Genomic DNA, 18,796 nt, shown 5'->3' on the forward strand with positions numbered 1-18,796 from the left:
ATGGACCACATGGAAACTCTATGTTTAACAATTTCAGAAGGTACCAGACTATTTCCAGAGTAGAGATACCATTTTATATACCCACTAGCTGTGTGAGGGTCTCAGTTTTTCTCCACATTACAGCCGAACTTTATCATCTCTCTTTTTGATAAAGTCGTCCCAGTGATTCTGAAGTCACGTCTCATCGTAGTTTTCATTTGCGCTTCCCTGGCGTTGAACCTCTTTCATGTGCTTATTGGTCATTTGTGTATCTTCTTTGAAGCAATGTGTGCTCGACATTTTCTCATTTTTAACTGGTTTGTGTGTTGTTACTGAGTTATAAGAATTCTCTATGTATTCCTGATAAAAATCCTTTCGGGGGGCCAGGCGATGTGGCTCACCCCTGTAATCCCAGCACTTTGAGAGGCCAAGATGGGTGGATCACCTGAGGTCAGGAGTTCAAGACCAGCCTGGCCAATGTGGTGAAACCCCGCCTCTACTAAAAATACAAAAATTAGCTGGGCATGGTGGTGTGTGCCTGTAATCCCAGCTACTGCAGAGGCTGAGGTAGGAGAATCACTTGAAGCTAGGAGGTGGAGGTTGAAGGAAGCTCAGATCATGCCACTACACTCCAGCCTGGGCAACAAAGCAAGATGCCACCCCAAAAACAAACAAACAAACTCTTTACAGGATATAATTTGCAGTAATAGTCTCCCATTCCATGAGTTGTACTTTCTTTCTTTTTTTTTTCTTATAGATGCAGGGTCTCACTATGTTGCCCAGGATGGTCTTGAGCTCCTGAGCTCAAACAATCCTCCCCCACCTTGGCCTCCCAAAGTGCTGGGATTACAGACCTGAGCCACTGTGCCCAGCCGTCATTTACTTTCTGAATAGTACCCTTTGAAGCACAGAAGTTTTTTACTTTGAATGAAGTCCAATTTATCTATGTGTTCTTTTGTTACTTGTGCTTTTGGTGTCATATTTAAGAAATCATCTAGGTCATGAAGATTTATTCTTATGCTGCTGCTTTTGAAAAAAATCATTTAAAGCAATTTGAAGTGTACAGTGCAGTAATGTTAAGTACATTTACATCACTGTGAATATACTTAACACATTAAGGATATTCTTCTTAATCTTTAGAAATTTAGATCTTTAGAAATTTTTCATCTTCCAAAACTAAAATTCTGTACATATTAAAACTAATCCCATCACCACCACTCAGCAGCCACTACTGTGATTTTGACTACTTTAAATACTTCATACGAAAAAAATTTGTCTTTTTGTTATTGGCTTATTTCACTTAGCACAATATTCTTGGAGTTCATCCATGTTGTAGCATGTGACATGGTTTCCTTCATTCTAAAGGCAGCTTAATCTTCTACTATATATATATATATATATATATATATATATATATATGGTGTAATATGTATATAAAATATGGTATGTATACATCCACATACACATATATATACACATACACATACATATACACGCCGTATTTTATCCTTCCATCCACCAAAGTCATTTAGATTGCTTTTATCTCTTGGCTATTGTGAAGAATACTGCAATATACATGGGCGTGCAAATATCTTTTTGAGATCCTGCCTCTAATTCTTCAGGTTATATACTGAGAAGTAGGATTGTTGAATAGTATGGTTATTCTATTTTCCATTTTTAAACAACCTTCATACTATTTTTCATCACTGGGCACAGACTCTCAAGAGTGGCCATCACCCTAGCACATCCCCTGTGAGGGACCTGATAAGCTGTTTTACTGAATTCTGAGTTATGATGTCATCAAGGATACTCTGTGCACACAACTGTGCCCTTTGAGCTTGTGTTAGGCAAATGCATTGAGATTAAGGTTGTCCTAATGCTAGTTCATTTCTTCATCCCAGTCCTCTGAAGGACCAATTCTACCTCTCATGCTATAGGCCTTCCTTCTAATGTTCTTTGAAATATATATTCCAAAGATCATGACTACGGACTTGTATTGGATGGATCTGTAGAAATGTATTTGGGATGAAAAGACATTCTCTGACAGCAAACACGACAGACAAACGCCCAAGGTGAATACAGGATCAATAAGTTCCTAAAACCAATCCTAAAGGGATGGGTCATGATAAATTTATCTTGCCTCTTCCAATCAGTTCACGTGAACATGTCCAAATACAGATTCGCTCATTGACACGCAGAAGGAGAGTTTTAAGAGAGTAACGGCACAAACCAGCTTATCCCATGGGACCCCACATGGTCATTAGGACCAGCTAGGTGATATCAGGACATTCCCCATGCTTCTATTCCACATCCCTTTCTGAACACTAACTCTGGCTTTGTTGGATCCCTGCGTGCTGGCCCAGAAAGCAATGAGCACTGGGGACTCAGAAAATTCCCACTGTTTCTGTCTCTGTGAGCTTCTCCAGTGGCCTGAGGGTCATATTTTCAGGGTATTTTTCATTTGCCACTCTACAAGTGCAAACGACTTACAGCCACTACATAAAGTTAATATCTGAAAAGTCTGCTCCAATGATACTTGAGCAGCCTATATAATGTAACCAAACAAGTGTAATTGAATTTTAACCTAATGTGTCCAGAGTATAAGCTTTCATTATATAAAAATAAGGAAAAGAAATCCCTCGAACATATGGAAATTGAAGTGCATTCTTCTAAATAGCTCATGAGTTAAAAAGGGAAATCTTGGGGAAAATTAAAAAGAATATAGACCTAAATAAAAATAAAACATAAAATGCGGTAAGACACAGATAAAGCATTGTGAAGAGGCAAATAATCAGCGCTAGATGCATATATTAGAAAAAAAGAAAAGTCTCATATCAATCATTTAAACTTTCACATAAAGAAACCAGAAAAAGAGCAAAATAAAATCAGAACATGCAGAGGACAGGAAATAATAGAAGAATAAATCAATAAAACTTTAAAGAGGGGCGGCCGCGGGGGACAAAGGGCGGGCAGATCGGCGGGGAGGGGGCTGGGCGCGGCCAGGCCAGGGCTGGGGGCTCCACATGCTGCAGCTGCCCCCGGGCGCCCCCGCCGCCGCCCTCGCCGCGGAGCCGCTCGGAGCAGAGCGGGCGAGCTAACCCGAGCCAGACGGCGGGTGTCCCGGAGGCGGCAGCGCAGGGAGGGGCCGGACGCACGCACGTGGACCAGGCGGCCGCCAAGGCGGACAGCGGCACCGCGGGGGGCGCGGCGTTGGTGGCCCCGGCCCCCGGGCCGGGCAGTGGCGGCTCAGGACCACGCATCCACTTTCAGAGTCCCCCCAGGGCCGCAGGAGAAGGCCCGGGCGGCGCGGACGACGAGGGGCCAGTGAGGCGCCAAGGGAAGGTCACAGTCAAGTATGATCGCAAGGAGCTACGGAAGCACCTCAACCTAGAGCAGTGGATCCTGGAGCAGCTCAGGCGCCTCTGTGACTGCCAGGAAGAGGAGATCCCAAAACTGGAGATTGACGTGGATGAGCTCCTGGACATGGAGAGTGACGATGCCCGGGCTGCCAGGGTCAATGAGCTGCTGGTTGACTGTTACAGACCTACAGAGGCCTTCATCTCTGGCCTGCTGGACAAGATCCGGGGCATGCAGAAGCTGAGCACACCCCAGAAGAAATGAGGGTCCCCGACCGAGGCAAACGGTGGCTCCCACAGGACAATCGCTGCCCCCAACCTCATAGCAACAGCAATACCAGGGGACCCTGTGGCCATGAGCAGGGCTCCTCGTGCTCCTGGCCCAGGGGTCTCTTCCCCTGCTCCCCTCAGTTTTCCACTTGGGGTTTTTTATTGTTATTAAACTGATGGGACTTTTTGTATTTTTATATTGACTCTGCAGCGCGGGCCTTTTAATAAAGCCGCTCTACGCCTTTGGTGAAAAAAAAAAAAAAATCTTTAAAGAGAAAATCAATACAATTAAAAAAGATTTTTTTTGAGACAGTCTTGCCATGTCCATGCTGGAGTGCAGTGGTGCAATCTCGGCTAACTGTAACCTCCCCATTCTGGGTTCAAGCCATTCTCCTGCCTCAGGCTCCTGAGTAGCTGGGACTACAGACATGCGCAGGCACGCCACAATGCCCGGCCAAGTTTTCTATTTTTAGTAAACATGAGGCTTCACCATGTTGGCCAGGCTGGTCTCAAACTCCTGACCTCAAGTGTTCTGCCCACTTTGGCCTCCCAAAGTGCTAGGATTACAGGCATGAGCCACTGCACACAGCTTAAAATTGTTTTTTAGTACAATCAGTAAAGTTTGTAAATAGCAGCCGAGTCTTAACAACCAATAGCAGCCGAGCAATTTCAACCAACAACAAGCCAAGTCCTAGGTAAAGGCTTGTAACTTACCCAATAGCAGTCTTGCTCTCCCACAACCAATCGAACTCCTTCACTCCCTATAAAACCCCGTGTCTGAGAGGAGTCCGTGCGACTTCTCTGGCCCCTCCTGTCAGACCGCAGAACCTCACCCGGGAGCCTTAATAAAGTCCTTCCAATTGGATCTTTTCGTGCTGGCCTCAGTTTCTTCCTTTTTAAACCCGGCGAGAACAAACCTTACAATAACCACAGATCCTGTAGTCACTAAACAGATAATAAAGAACATACTAACAACTACATGCACACTCATGTTAAAAACTAACATGGGCAGGGCGTGGTGGCTCAGCCTGTAATCCTAGCACTTTGGAAGGCTGAGGCGAGTGGGTCACCTGGGGTCGGGAGTTCAAGACCAGCCTGACCAACATGGAGAAACCCTGTTTCTACTAAAAATACAAAATTAGCCAGGTGTGGTGGTGCATGCCTGTAATCCCAGCTACTTAGTGGGCTGAGGCAGGAGAATTGCTTGAACCCAGGAGGTGGAGGTTGCAGTGAGCCAGCACAGTGCCATTGCACTCCAGCCTGGGTGACAAGAGTGAAACTCCATCTCAAAACAAAAAAGAAATGTTACTAGATGATACTGTGTTACCTACATCCATAAATTAATTTCTTCCTGATTGGCTCACTATTATACTTTTCATGCTGACAATATTCAGAGACCAGTCTTGTGGACTAAACATTTTTGTGTTCATTTTTTCTTAATTGACAAAAATTATATGTATTTATCTTATCTAACTTGTTATTTTGAAATATGCATACATTGTGAAAGGGCTAAATTGAGCTAATTAACATATATTACCTGTTTTATTTTTTTCTGTCATGAACACATCCAATCTGCTCTCTTCACAAGTTTCAAGAATACAATGCATTGTACAGTCACACACTGCATAACGATGTTCAGCCACTCTGGACCACATAGATGACAGTTGTCCCATAAGATTATCATCCTCCCCCCTTTTTTTTTTTGAAACAGAGTTTCACTCTGTCACCCAGGCTGGAGTGTAGTGGGGTATGATCTTGGCTCACTGCAACCTCTGCTGCCTGGGTTCAAGTGATTCTGCTGCCTCAGCCTCCCAAGTAGCTGGGACAACAGGTGCCTGCCACCACGCTCAGCTAATTTTTGTAGTTTTTAGTACAGACAGGGTTTCACCACCTTGGCCCGACTGGTCTTGAACTCCTGACCTTGTGATCCACCTACCTTAGCATCCCAAAGTGCTAGGATTACAGGTGTGAGCCACAGTGCTCAGCCTTTTTTTTTTTTTAACTATATACTATCTAGGTTTACATAAGTACACTCTATGATGTTCCCACAATGACAAAATCACATTATGACACGTTTCCCAGAATGTATCCCCACCGTCAAGCAATGCATAACTGTATTATAGTTATCATCCATTACGTCTCTTAAACTTTTTCCTCTTATCTAACTGAAATTGTGTATCATTGTATCAACATCTCTCTATAACCACACCCCCAGTCCCTGGTAACCACAATTCTACTCTCAATTTATACGTGTTCCAACTTTTTAAGATTCCATGTGTGAGATCATGCAGTATTTGTCTGTCTGGCTTATTTCATTTAACATAATGTCCTCCAAGTTCATCCATGTTATCAAAAGGAGAGGATTCCTCCTTTTTTAAGGCAGTGTAATATTCCATTGTGTATATATGGTCTAATTTTTTTTAAGGAATGCACTGGTGTTACCACAATGTTTGGAAATATGACAACAGCTTAGCTATAAAAGATAATGCATAAGATAAAGGCATATAAATAAACATCTTGCTAATGACGTTTGACTTAAAGAAATAGCTAACAATAATAAGTAATTGAAGAGGGAAAAAGGTTTTGTTTTTTTGTTTTTTGTGGTAACCATAGACATATTTTGCTATAGCAATTCCAACACAGCTGGAAAATAAACTTAAAATTTCACCAAGTTTACTCTGGTTATACCCCTCCTGGGTTCAAGTCTCGAATCAAGGTGATATTATCAAATGTGAGCCTTGTAGGAGTCTGACATCTAGGAACCGTTTTTATGTCAATATTTTGTTTGTGAACATCAGTACTCACTGGCAGTATCTCAAGTAACACCTTCTCTCAACCAAGTACCGCTTGACACACACAGCTCCCCTGAAACCATCAGAGATACTGGGCTCCATTGCTTCGTGTGCAGGTTTTTCTTGGCTGACCCTGTCAACACATCTCTTAGCAAATGGAGAGCAAAAGCCTTAACTTGCTTACAACAATGGGGCCAGATAGGATTGATTTACATTTACTGACAGAGCAAATCAGGTTTTGCACAGTCTGTTATCTCTTCTTCTATTTGGATAGGTGCTTTAGAATCAGTTGGAGAGGATCGTCATAAAAATCAAGGAAAAGACAATTGATCATCCAAGTCCAAACTAATATAACGTTTTTTCAAGACTTGGCTTGGACAAAAAGGAGGCTGTTTGAGTAGGCACTTACAAATATTAATTATGTCACTTTTGCAATTACTATAAATTGCTGTTGTTGTCAAATCTGTTACTAATAGAGTCTTAAATGTTATTGTGAAGCCGTTTCTTTACGAGTTCACGATTCTACATAAATGAGCCTGAAACAACTTACATGTTCAAACCTGATGAATACCTGAAACTAAGCTGGTGGTATACATCTGAAAACCTGATCATCTTCCCAGGTTCAGGGAAAGTCAACAGGAAGGACTGTAAGAGGAACATTTCCACTTACAGCAGCACTTGTATAGAAGATATCCAAAGTGAATGGTCAAAAATGTGAACAATTCAATTTCTATGAACCATCCAGAATAAGCAGACCTACAGATAGAAATAGTGGTTGCCAAAGGCTGCGGTGTCTGAGGGAAATGGAAGGTGATGGATAAAGAACACAGTTTCTTCTGGAGTGATGAAAATGTTCTAAAACTGATTTTGTAACTGTTACACAACTCTGTGACTACACTAAAAACTACTGAATTGCACATTTTAAATGGGCAAATTGCATGGTATGTGAACTATGTTTTTATGAAGCTGTTACACAAGAAAACCTCTAAAAGAGTGAATGGCCAACGTAGGGAAAAAGGGATGAAAGGTACTATCAGAAAAATAAGCTACAGATTAAATGTGCAGGACAAGGCTAGAGTGAAACCTGCGCTGTTGGAATAAAGCTGAAGAGAGTATGAATTCATGTTTAATATAGAAAGGTAGATGTTTACAGAAATAGGTATGTGTGTAGATAGATGTTTACAGAAATAAACATGTGTACATGGGTCAGTAAATACACAACTATTTCCTACCTCTGTCCCTCAGGGGTCCAGAAGCATAGCTAGTGTCTACACCTTAGATTCTAAATACCATTCTTTAATAAAAGAAGCCAGGGAAGGCCTGTTCCAGGGCTAGGACAGGGAAAATGCAAGATGAACTTGGAACATCTTATAGTATAGAAATTAAGGGTTGTTCTCAATGGCTAAAGCTGGAAAAATTTGAGTAACAAACTAATATTAAATTATAACCTAATGAATAAAATAAGTGGCCATGAGTCCATTGTGATACAAATAAATGACTAAATATAGAAATAACAGGAGAGGGCCAGGCATGGTGGCTTATGCCTGCAATCCCTGCACTTTGGGAGGCCAAGGTGGGTAGATTATGAGGTCAAGAGATCGAGAACATCCTGGCCAACATGGTGAAACCCCATCTCTACTAAAAGTACAAAATTAGCTGGGCATGGTGGCACATGCCTATAATCCCAGCTACTCCGGAGGCTGAGAAAGGAGAATCGCTTGAACCCGGGAGGCGGAGGTTGTAGTGAGCCGAGATCACACCATCACACTCCAGCCTGGGCAACAAGAGCGAGACTCTGTCTCAAAAAATAAATAAATAAATAACAGGAGAGAACAGACATATCTTCATTACAGAACAATTCCAAATAAATGGAGAAAATTTAAGGAATAAAAATCAACTTAAGAACACTATGGTAATTAAGTTGCTAGAGGCAAGATCCATCAATGAATGCTAAAATTAAAGGACAAAACATTAAGAAGAGATATTTAGTGGGGTGCTGTGGCTCATACCTGTAACCTAATAATTTGAGAGACTGAGGTGAGAGGATCACTTGAGCCCTGGAGTTTAAGATCACCCTGGGCAACACAGGGAGACCCCATCTCTACAATTTAAAAAAAATTAGCCAGATGTGGTGGTGATGCACATCTGTAGTCCTAACTACGTGGGAGGCTGAGGTGGGAAGATTGCTTGAGCTGGGGAGTTAGAGGCTGTAGTGGGCCGGGATTGTGCCTCTATACTCCAGCCTTGGTAAAACAGCAAGACCTTATCCTGTCTCAAAAAAAAAAAAAAAAAAGATTATTTATGTATCTTAAAATTGTCTTCCTATCTGCTAATTTCTTTTTCTCTTTCTTTCCTTTCTTTTCTTCTTTCATTCTTTCTTTCTTTTTTGAAACAGAGACTTTCTCTGTCACCCAGGCTGTAGAGTAGTGGGCTGATCTCAGCTCACTGCAACTTCTGTCTCCTGGGTTCAACCAATTCTCCTGTCTCAGCCTCCCAAGTAGCTAGTACTACAGGTGTGCACCACCACATCCGGCTAATTTTCGTATTTTTAATAGAGACAAGGTTTACCATGTTGGCCAGGCTGGTCTTGAACTCCTGACCTCAAGTGATCTGCCTGACTCAGCCTCCCAAAGTATTGAGATTACAGGTATGAGCCACCACGCCCAGTCAAATACTTGTTAATTTCTAAGGTGGTTTTAATACTGTGTTCACAAATTCTTTGATAATCCTTTCTCCAGGAGATACAGCTTAATTTCCCTCCCTTGGCATATGGGCTAGGTGTGGTGACTACTTCTAAAAATAAGGGTATGGAAAGAGAAAAATCGTAACTTTATGGTGGCAAAACCTGTCAGACTTCATGTGCACCAAGTAATCAAGGTCAGCATCACCAGAAAAGTCACATTGGTATCATGTACCCCTTGATAAGATACAGTGAAGACACTCACCTCTGTGATAGTCTTACAAATAGTTGGTAGTACCAATCTAATAAGAAAACATCAGACAAGTCCAAATCGAGACACTATGTAAAGGCCCCAGCCAGTTCCCTTCAAGTGTCAAGGTCATGAAAGACACAGACTGACAGACTTACAGATTGGAGGAGACTAAAGAGATGTGACCACTAAATGCCACATGGGATCCTTGATTGAATCTAGATCAGAAGAAGGGGAAGAGTGAAAACCTAGTGGAAAACGCAAATCAAGTCTGTAGTTCAGTTAATAGTATTGTCCCAATGTTAGTTTATTAGCTCTGGCAAATGTACCACGGTTGTGTAAGATGTTAACATTGGGAGGGAAACATGAACTGACCCACTGGCCCATGGCATCCTACTGTAAGAACAGACTTCACTTATTCATATATTTACTGTTGGTTTAGACTCATAAGGTTTTATTTTTTCCCCCATGCTTTGTAAGTCATTAGTGTACTCAATTAGATTGATACTCCAATTGTCCCAGATTTGGCCAATGGGTGGGAGTTCCTTCAGGCTGACTCTTCTGTCTTAGTGGGATATTCCATCTTTCTTTTTTTGTTTTTTTGTTTTTGCATTTCCCTTTTGGCCTGACAAGGTATTCTGGGATCATCAAATCCTAGTCCTGGAAGCAGCCCCTTCTTCACGTCATCCTGACTTTCATTACTGGGAAATAGTGTTATAAGATCTGGATACTGCCTGTGCTCACTGCTACTGGTGTGTCCATGCTTCTTAGTCTTTTCAGTGGACAGACCTAGACAATACATATGTGTGTATACACATACATATACATGCACACAAAGATGCATGTGCACATAAACATTCATGGACACACACATATGCATCTTAGGAATCAAAAGTTCATACCAATACTTCCAATTCTAGTCCATCCTCACAGGATTCTTTTTCTTTGCCCCACTCCTCATTTGTAGGACTTTTCTTCCACAGTCAGAACCCAGGCTCCCAACAACACAGACACATGTACTCATTTGCTCAATCCGATAATGTATATAAAATAGTTTCAGGATGACTCTGCCCATACCACTACAATATACAAACCTACTAGAGTTTGGATTTGTTTGTAATTCTAATTCACATATAACATTCTATGTTCTTATACTTTAACCATCTGTGCTGGACGTGCTCACAGGCATGTCCCAGCTCACAGCCTATGCCCCTTCCTTATTTAGACTTTCCTTTTTGCTCTCCATTGCTTTTACCTGTTTAGAAAAGTTTCAAGTTATTAGCCAATCGGGTTTTAGTTTAGATTGTGAGGTCTGGCTCCAGCCAACGGAGATCAGACACAGCAGTAAGGACAACCCCAAATGCGTAAGAAATAAATATATCTGTTTTCCTTTGCTCGTTGTATTCTCATGACAAGATTGCTAGTGAGAGTACCCTTTCTGCAGGAAATAAAAAGAATTGTTTGGCTGAGAGATCCTTTGTCCCAGTACTCATTTTCCCTTTGCAGCACCAAAAAGAAAAATTTTATACATAACAATCAGGGTATGCTCTTGCTATGACTGGAAACCCAAGACCACCAAGTCCTAATCAGCCTTCTGAATGCTGGAAGGTCATGTTCAGAAGAGCTAAGGCTCCCTGACGGAAGACTTGCTGATTGGCAGACATATGTATGAGGCCATCCTCCATCAACCAGCACCAGCCCACCCCTTAACTGACCAGGGACAGAGGAGAGAGCTGAGCAGAGACCACACAAGCTGACCCAGCCTGGAAGGCCCTTTCAGCCCAGATGATGCACAGAATCATATACAACAATAAAATGGTGATGGATTTAAGCCACTGAATGTGAGGGGGAAACTGACAGAATATCTATGGACCTTTTTTTACTATCAATAACCTCATCAGACTATGAGCTTCATAAAAGGGATTAGAGTTTCAACATATGAATTTTAGGTTCTGTCTCCAAATGCAGCCACACTGGGGGTTAGAGCTTCAACATGTGAATTTAGGGGGAGACACAGTTTAGTCCCCTAAAGTGGAAAAAGTACTCAGGTGTATCTGCTCAGGCGCCAGGTGTATCTGCTCATCACTTGATCACACGTGTTTAAAACAGCACCCAACACGAAGTAGATTCTCCATCATTATTTATTGTTTAGTGAATTAAGTAAATAAGTCAATAGTCTCCACTGGAGAGAAAAAATTGGCTCTCAAGATTTTGCAGCTCTTAAACACAGTGACTTTACAACGTTTTTCTCACACTTGCTGGGGTCACTTTCTAAGGTGTATGGAATAGTCCATACCTTAGTTTGAGTTTCACTCCCAGCCCCAAGTTCAGAGCCAGGCTGTGGGACACATGGTAAATAACTCAATATGTTGCCTTCCTGCAAAGAATACACAAGTCCCAGGAAGGTCCTTGGAGCCTCAGGGGAGGAAGATAAGGCAGGAGGACTGAGGTCTTCTCAAAAGCTGCTCATCCCCTCCAGCCCCAAGGTTCCTTTTGACCTGGATAAAGTAAAACAAAGAGAGCACACTGAAATTAGAGGGAGGCAATGGCATTTTGCACATCTTAGTAACAACATGTGGGGGCCTCTGGGTGTCCTGTATGACAGCAGAGGACCAGGAAGCTTTCTGGGGTGATGGAAACACTCTGAATTTCCTCTGTGGTAGTGATTACATGAGTATGTATATTCATCAAAACTTAGCAACTGTGCACTTAAAATAGGTGCAACTTGTACATAACTCATTCTCCAAAGCAGTGCTTTTGGAAAGGGCTCACGTGGTCCTTTTCTCTTTCCTGGCTCCTTCTCTGCTCACCTGCCAACAGTGCTCCTTGTCCTCTGGGTTTCAGCTCATGGAGGAATGAAGCGAAGAGAAAAGAGAGATGCCATTCATACAGATCCAGAAGTAAGCTGGCTCATACTGGTGCCTAGAAACACCTACCCAGACACCTCCCTGTTGGGATTGCCTTACATTGGGCACTACTGTCGGGGTCACTACCTGCAGGGGTCTATCCTGCAGAGTCTGACTCAGTGACAGATGAATAAAGTACACTGACACACAGATATTTTGTTTTGCTAGTTTGGCCGAGGGACTGAGCAGCTTACAGACACCTTGGAGAGTGCTGTGAACAGTTGCAACTGCCAGCTCTCCCCAGCTGGTGAGACTCACATTTATTTAGTAAAGTTGAATTGACAAAGGCTTGAGTCAACACTACTAGATGTTGAAGATTAAAACACAGGGTCTGATGCCTAAAGCAAACACTATTAGTGCATAAAATCTTTGGTCAACCTCCCCTGAAGAGGGCCATCTAGCTGAAAAGTTAGTTATAAGACTACATGAGTAAACAAGTTAGTTAGGTAAACTCCTCCACATACCTTAGCTATTTGCTTTACTTATTAACTAATCGTAAGGGGGATTTAGGCTGCCTTCAGCTGAAACTTCTACTAAAACTATGAAAAAACCCTTAGGCCTTCCAAAAGGATTTGAGACTATATTCTGTAACTTTCTCTACTATTTTTCCCTTAATATTTTTTCTACCACCCTGAGCGAATTCCCACACCTTTCCACCAAGGAGCAGTTTGCCAGCCCATCTGTTCTGCCCTCTGTGTTTCCCTGGGCAGGAGTTACCCCCCCAGCCATTGCATCCCCCAAATTCTAGAGGTTCAGTTGAGCTGAACTTCATGGGGCCTGAGGCAGGAAGACAAGCTACCCCTACCCAAGCCCTTGACAAGGCAGGAGGAGGGGCGTAATAGCACATGCCTGTCTACAGAAGTCCTCTTTTTAAAGTTCCTTAACCTTCCTCCTTCTCACCAGGTGTATCTGCTCACTGCTCCACCATGGATGTTTAAATCAGAACCATCTGTATTTTGGTCTGGCAGCTCACTTGGGAATGCAGCGTCCTTGGAAATGTGGTGTACAGTGGATGCACCAATGTCCACCTCCTGCTACGAATGGTGACTGTACTTGTGGCCATCTGGCCTTTTTATTCTGTTGTTGGTTTTGCCTCTGTTTTATACCACCCAGCATCCACCAACAATAGCAGCCTAATTTGTCCACCATGATGGCTACTTCCCCAACTCCAGGTGGTTGTAGTAAAGAGGACTCCTAGTTCAAGGGGTCAGCCTTGCAGATATTCAAGGGAGAGCCACCTGAGCAGAGGGACAGTTATGGACTAAACTGTGTCCCCCCAAAATTTGTATGTTGAAGCTCTAACCCCCAGTGTGACTGCATTTGCAGACAGAACCTATAAGGAGGTAATAAATGTTAAGTGAGGTCATAGGGTGGGCCTCGATCCAATAGAACTGTGTCCTTATAGGAACAGGAAGAAGCACCAAGGATATCACTCTCTACTCTCCCATTCTCTCTCTCTCTCTTTCTCTCTCTCTCACCCCCTCTCCCCCATGAGAGGACACAGCCAGAAGGAAGCCATCTGCAAGCCAAGGAGAGAAGCCTCACCAGCCATGGAATCTATAGGAGCCTTGATCTTGGACTTCCAGGCTCCAGAGCTGTGAGAAATCCATTTCTGTTGTTTAAGCTGCCCCATCTGTGGATTCTGTTAAGGTACTCTGAGCTAAGACAGGGATTAATTGGTGCAAATACCCTGACGGGGAACTGGAGGCAGGTTTGAAGGGTGGGGGGTGGGGTGGGGAGGGTGGTGCCATGTTCATTGGGTGGAGGGTGGGAATAGGTGGACAGGGGTTGAAAGGTCGTGGGGCAGGCTGCCTCCTAGGCAGCGTCCTGATGTTGGCCTTCTCCAAGACGGAAGCCATGGGAAGCACACACTCCACATTACAAGGATGGGCCAGCCCAGGAGGGGAAGCAAGGACACCCTAGAGGCAGCGGGAACTGGCGGGCAGCACCGTGGGGGAGGAGAGGAAGTTGGAATTATCTGTCTTGAGAAGGGCGCTGCTGGAGGGTGGGATCTGAAAACAGAGGGAGAGAGGACTCAGAGGTAACTGCAAGGATGGAGGTGCCCCGAGCTGACGCAGGAGGCCTGGGCAGGGACCGGTGTGCAGGGACAGATCCTGGGGCCTGAAGGCCAGAGGGCGGGCCATAAGGCCTTACCGCAAAGGCGGTGGGGGACCTGAAACCAAGAGAAGACAGCGCTGGCAGGAGGCAGCAGCCCCAGAGTCCGGATCCAGGAAAGCCGCGCCGGTGGCCAAGGTCAATCAGGCCTTTGGGGCTCGGCAAGGGCAGTTCTGTGACCTGGCGCCTGCCTGCGTGACGGGGAGGACCCGCAGGCGGCGACCGCGGACAGAATGTCCAGGGTTCTGCTTGAGGAGTGGAGAATGAGGCGGAGCTGGGCTGCAGGAGACGCGGGGACCCGCTGCAGGGCCCTGGAAGCTCCAGGCGGGAGGAGGGGCGTGGTGGCGGGAGGAGGGGCGTGGCGGCGGGCCGGGGGCTGGGGCAGAGCCTGCGGGCGCCACAGGCAGAGGGGTCGGATCGAGCATAGGGGGCGGAATTGAGAGGCCCGCCCGGCAGGGGAAAGGAAGGGAGGTTGGTTAAGGATGCCAAGAGACCGTGGGCAGACCGGCGTGAGTGCGCGCTACCCCGGAGGAGGATGCGCTGGGCTGGCTGCGGAGCGGCAGGGGCTTGAGGGGCTGGAAACGCTGCGGCAGAAACTGGAAGGCCGCCGTCTAGGTTGGCTCAGGAGTACAGGGGCTCACCCTGGTCACTCCGCACCTCCGGGGCGCCACGCGCTCGCAGGCGGGAGGGCGGAGGAGGGCAGGAAGGAGACGAAGGCGCTGAGATCCCGGGCGCGCCGCGCGCTCGGCGTGAGGCTGCAGGAGCGGCTGTGCAGAGTCTCGGCGACTCCACATGTGAGTGAGGAGATGCTGCAGGGAGGCCGCGCTTACAAAAGCAGCTCCGCTCGCAAAAATACGGCTACGCAGGCGCAGAGCAGACATCTGCTTTGACACCACCCGACTCTGCCAAAAAGATTGCTGGGATCGGAAGGGCAGGGAGTTGGGGGGAAGGCGAGGGGCCGGGGCAGGGGTGGACCGGAGCCTCGCTTTCCATCTCAGGCCAGCGCGGTGTTCTCAAGGGAATTTAGCCAAACATTTCGTCCTAACCTCAACAACAGGTCCTCGTGAGTCCTCATACAACCTCTCCTTAGCGGGTAACAGGCTGCAGCTGTTGAAGTCTAATTTCACTCTGTTGATCGATACTTTCAATAGAATGCTTTCTCATTAATTCTGTGCCTTTAGCTTAACTCTGGACGTGTTTCAAGACAATGTATTAATAGGACTCTGATCGCGCCATTGCATTCCAGCCTGGGTAACAAGAGGGAAACTCCGTCTCAAAAAAAAAAAAAAATAGGACTCTGGTGTTACGTATTCAATCAATTTATAGATGTAACCTGGAAATCTCAAATATGATTAGAGGACTGGATTAAATGATACTTACTTTAGCAACAGAGAAATAAATGTATACTGGACTGATGGAAATATTCTAAAGCTAGATTGCAGTGATGGTCACACAACTCTATAGATTTACTGACAGTGGGTGAATTCTGTAGCATGTAAAAAATACCAGCTGTAAAAATGAAAAATCTATCACTAAAAAATAAATACGTGTCTAACTGGAAGAACATAGGATACAGAAGCTGGGGGGCGGGGAAGAGGGAAGGCTAGGGGTGTTAAGACCCTCATTCACATCGTGGTGTGGCAATTACTACAGTCTAAGTTTACAGAACAAGAAATTCAAATTCAAGCATATTTTGAATCTAGTTAACTTATAGGAAAACTATGATAATATAAGCACAACAAATTAAGAGGAAGAAGGAAAGTAGCCTCAATCAGCTAAACCTTCATCTTTCATAATGGAAAGCCACTGCAAAAGAAATCGAGGTTGATAAATACAGAAGCTTAATAAGTGCATTATTACTTAAAATTTTGAATTTTGAAAGGAACTCCCCAATATCTAAAAATGCTAATTGTTAAAAAAAAAAAAAATTGGGGCTGGGTGTGGTGGCTCAGGCCTGTAATCTCAGCGCTTTGGGAGTCAGAGGCGGGTTGATCATTTGAGGTCCGGAGTTCAACACCAGCCTGGCCAACATAGTAAAACCTGGTCTCTACTAAAAATACAAAAATTAGCCAGGCAGTAGTGGTGAGTGCCTGTAATCTCAGCTACTGAGGGGGCTAAGGCTGGAGAATCAGAAAATGTGGCGCATATACACCATAGAATACTATGCGACCATAAAAAAAAAAGATGAGTTCATGTCCTTTGCAGGGACATATATGAAGCTGGAAATCATCATTCTCAGCAAACTGACATAAGAACAAAAAACCAAGCACCACATATTCTCACTCATAAGTGGGTGATGAACAATGAGAACACATGGACACAGGGAGGGGAACATCACACACCGGGGCCTGTTGAGGTGTGGAGGGCTAGGAGAGGGATAGAGGGAGGTCAGGGAAGTGTGGAGGGCTAACATTAGGAGAAATACCTAATGTAGATGACAGGGGGATGGATGCAGCAAACCACCATGGCACGTGTATACCTATGTAACAAACCTGCACGTTCTATACAGGTACCCCAGAACTTAAAGTATAATTTAAAAAAAGAATTCTTTTTAAATTCTAAAGTAGATAATAAAACTCTCATCCCAGATGAGACAATGACTTCTTAAGTCTTCTCCCTATAACTGGAGGAAATGAATGAAGACACAGAGATACCAAATATATATATATATGTCTTTGCAAGTTTTCCCAAGTTTATTACCATTGCATTGTGCTTTTTTTTTTTTTTTTTTTTTTTTTTGGTCCTATGCTCATATCTGTAGAGCTGTCCATATAAATACACAGATTTCTTCATTGCTTTGGGGCATTGTTTCTGAAGGCTCAACGTTGTATAAAATTTATGTTAAATAAATATATGTTTTTCTCTTGTTAATATGTCTTTTGTCATAAGAGTCTCAGCCATACATCTTGTGATGAGTGAGGAAAAATTATTTTCGAACCTACTGCTTCTGGCACTCAGTGCTGGGTGGCTGAGACACCCCACTCATGCTGGAGCCTGTGGATGAGATTCGGAAACAGCTGACGCAAAGCTGGTGAAAGGTGAACATTCTCACCAGTCAGTTCACCTGCATCCCTATAGTTCCTGGTCCAGAGACAAAGGTAAACATTTCTTCTGTTTCTTCCTTTCCAAATTCAGATTAACAGAAAAAATTTTTTGGATTGTGATGCTTGTATAATATTGTGGTAGCCATTTGTTATTGAGCCTTTCCCTCCCAAGGACAGCTATCTCTTTCCTGTTTGTCTTATTTTGTGTTCTTGATAGAAGTTGGCTTTGTAACCACTGAGAATATTCTCTCTGCTCTCTGTCAGCTGGGTGGTACAAGTGTCAGCTTGCTTTAGACAGCCAGTCAAAGAGGCTGATAGCCCAAGCACTCTCTTTCATCAGTCATGCTGGTTCTCAGGGAAGTTTATAATAAGAGCTCCCAGTACTCCAGGGGATTTTGTCATTTCAACGTTTGTTATTTCACAACAAACATATTCTTTTGACAACAAAGATCTTTCTTTTAGCTGTTTTCTGTTGTGGTTCTGGATCTTGAGAGAGTTGTATCTTTTTGCATTCTTTTTGAGGATGTCTCTTGCATTCATAGTTAAGTCATAAAAGGCTTGCTGTGTTCGGTTTTGAATCACTTGATAGATATCGTTGATTTCTTAAAACAGGAAAAAGCGAGTTCAACATTGCTAGCAAGGGTGTTTTGATTATCTGTTTTAAAGATCTCTATGATCAGAAGTCAGCTTGGTGGAAAGCCGGTACTGAGAATATATTAAGGATACTATTGAGTCCTCTATTCTCTCCACTGGGTCATGCTTCTCCTATGTGTACTTACTCATCACCAGAAACCATTCTTTTTGAAACCTGCTAACCATATATTCTGCCCTTTCTGTTTGCTTCCCTTCTTGTTGGAACAATTTTTGCTAAAAATAATGTAGAGCTTCATTGGCCTTTTTGGGGATTAAGACCTAACTGGCTCCTCTAAGATCTCTTTTTTTAAAAAATTTGCTTCTAGTCCTCCTTCTTTCTTTTGTCATCTTCAGTCATTCATCCAGTTTCCTTGAATGATTGGTTGTGTTACCCATTAAAGCCCTACCTTCCTTTTGTCATCTTCATTCATTCATCCAGTTTCCTTGAATGATTGGTTGTGTTACCCATTACAGCCCTACCTTCCTTTTGTCATCTTCATTCATTCATCCAGTTTCCTTGAATGATTGGTTGTGTTACCCATTACAGCCCTACCTTCCTTTTGTCATCTTCATTCATTCATCCAGTTTCCTTGAATGATTGGTGGTGTTACCCATTACAGCCCTACCTTCCTTTTGTCATCTTCATTCATTCATCCAGTTTCCTTGAATGATTGGTTGTGTTACCCATTAAAGCCCTACCTTCCTTTTGTCATCTTCATTCATTCATCCAGTTTCCTTGAATGATTGGTTGTGTTACCCATTAAAGCCCTA

General features: G+C 43.8%; 1 protein-coding gene across 1 annotated transcript; it reads left to right on the forward strand.

Annotated features, from left to right (window-relative positions):
* LOC105724646 (protein phosphatase 1 regulatory subunit 14B-like) lies at positions 1–3,620 on the forward strand. Its single transcript, XM_064370991.1, has 2 exons — positions 1–40; positions 2,921–3,620. Exons 1-2 carry the CDS (start codon positions 1–3, stop codon positions 3,598–3,600), a joined length of 720 nt encoding a protein of 239 aa, XP_064227061.1. The 3' UTR covers positions 3,601–3,620.
* Positions 3,621–18,796: the final 15,176 nt, after the last annotated feature.

This window comes from Aotus nancymaae, unplaced genomic scaffold, assembly GCF_030222135.1.
Source record: "Aotus nancymaae isolate 86718 unplaced genomic scaffold, 86718_ANA_hifiasm-v0.15.2.pri h1tg000115l, whole genome shotgun sequence".
In the NCBI taxonomy this organism is placed as follows: domain Eukaryota; kingdom Metazoa; phylum Chordata; class Mammalia; order Primates; family Aotidae; genus Aotus; species Aotus nancymaae.

Excerpts from the sequence above, each read along its gene's own strand:
- LOC105724646 (XM_064370991.1), top strand. The coding sequence starts at position 1 with ATGGACCACATGGAAACTCTATGTTTAACAATTTCAGAAG. Across the intron at positions 41-2,920 it reads ATGTTTAACAATTTCAGAAG|AGGGGCGGCCGCGGGGGACA; the intron begins GTACCAGACTAT and ends AAAACTTTAAAG.